Source organism: Trypanosoma grayi (genome assembly GCF_000691245.1).
Source record: "Trypanosoma grayi strain ANR4 Tgr_2056_V1, whole genome shotgun sequence".
NCBI classification, from domain to species: domain Eukaryota; phylum Euglenozoa; class Kinetoplastea; order Trypanosomatida; family Trypanosomatidae; genus Trypanosoma; species Trypanosoma grayi.
In genome coordinates, this window is record NW_008827674.1 from 1 (window position 1) to 1,418 (window position 1,418).

The 1,418-nt window shown below is 55.0% G+C and overlaps 1 protein-coding gene across 1 annotated transcript; it reads right to left on the minus strand.

Annotated features, from left to right (window-relative positions):
• Positions 1–455: 455 nt before the first annotated feature.
• On the minus strand, positions 456–1,079 carry DQ04_20561000 (putative trans-sialidase; the record flags this gene model as incomplete). Its single annotated transcript, XM_009317941.1, has 1 exon — positions 456–1,079. The coding sequence occupies one exon, from the start codon at positions 1,077–1,079 to the stop codon at positions 456–458; it is 624 nt and encodes a 207-aa protein (XP_009316216.1).
• Between the last annotated feature and the right edge of the window lie 339 nt (positions 1,080–1,418).

Genomic DNA, 1,418 nt, shown 5'->3' on the forward strand with positions numbered 1-1,418 from the left:
GAGGAAGAGAGCAGGAATGAGTACGCAGATCAACCGCCTGTGCATCAAAGGGACGGCACAGACATCAACAACAACTGCAGCGGCAGAATCATCAATATGGCCTGCCAAGACCAACTGAAGTCCTCATCTGTGAAGTGAGACCCGCACGGCTGTCGAACGCTATCCTTTACAACTGGTACCTCTCGTGCTTCCTCTGTGGCATGCAAACAATCTACAAACCCATTTCGGCGGGGTCTTTGCCGGCCTTGATCACCATCTCCCGCTTATAGTCCTGGAACATGTTCTGCAGCCGATGCGACTCATGTACCACAAAAAGTGCGACCATGAACCACAGATAGCCCAGTGCAACCAACTGCGCAATACTGCTCCACGTGTTTAGCTTTGTGAGCGTCGCAGCCTCACCGGCAACAGCCGTTGTGTGTTCTGTTACCTGAAAGCCGAGGCTCTGCAGCATATTAACGGCCTCTGGGATGTACTCTGGTGGAAGAATAAACACCATAGACTGGTGCTCCTCCCGTGGGTGCGTNGCTCTGCAGCATATTAACGGCCTCTGGGATGTACTCTGGTGGAAGAATAAACACCATAGACTGGTGCTCCTCCCGTGGGTGCGTGACGTACTGCTCTCCCACAACCTTGAGCACTCGGCGGGCGATCCATGGGTGACGCCGACGCCGGAACACGTTAGGCGTTAGTAATAGAAGCGTCATCGGTGTTTTCAGCGGCTGCTCGCGTGCGATAAAGTCACGTCGTGTGAGGTTCAGGTCAATGCAGTCGGGTAACCCCATCGGGTGAAAATACGCGTAGCCGGGAAACACACCCCGGCGAAGGAGAATGCGTGCGAGGTAGACGTAAGTGGGGTTGAAGATGTCGTTGCTGATGTACATGCGGTGCTCCTTCGCGTACGGCTGGTACACCCAGTCGTTGTAGTACGACTCCTGCGCGAAGGGAGGCGCCGGCACGACCGTCACCCTCTGCTTGCGGAATGGGTGCGTGATCTTCAGGATACTCACCACATCCTGCGTGCCATCCCTGCGTATGATGTCCTGCACACGCCACGTCTTCTTGCCGAAAAGAGACATGGGGGCTTCCTCTTTATCCTATGCACAGACACAGACGGGAGTCAGCTTCCTTTCCCAGCAAATCACCCCCATGAGAGAAAGGAAGCATGGCAGCACGACGCAACACTCTCCAAATCACACCCACACACGCACACAGCAACACATGACGCAATAAGTGGTAGAACCACAGAAAAACAACCACACGCGCATGCACGCACCCACGCGGACTGTCGCACAAATAAAGACAACACGGATATACAATCCTCTGTCTTTCATGCGCAAGCGGGGGTGCGAGATGTGCGCGTGCCTCGGCGCCTGGCCCGCAGGCATGTCACCGCAAGAGAAGAAAAACGCTCAAAC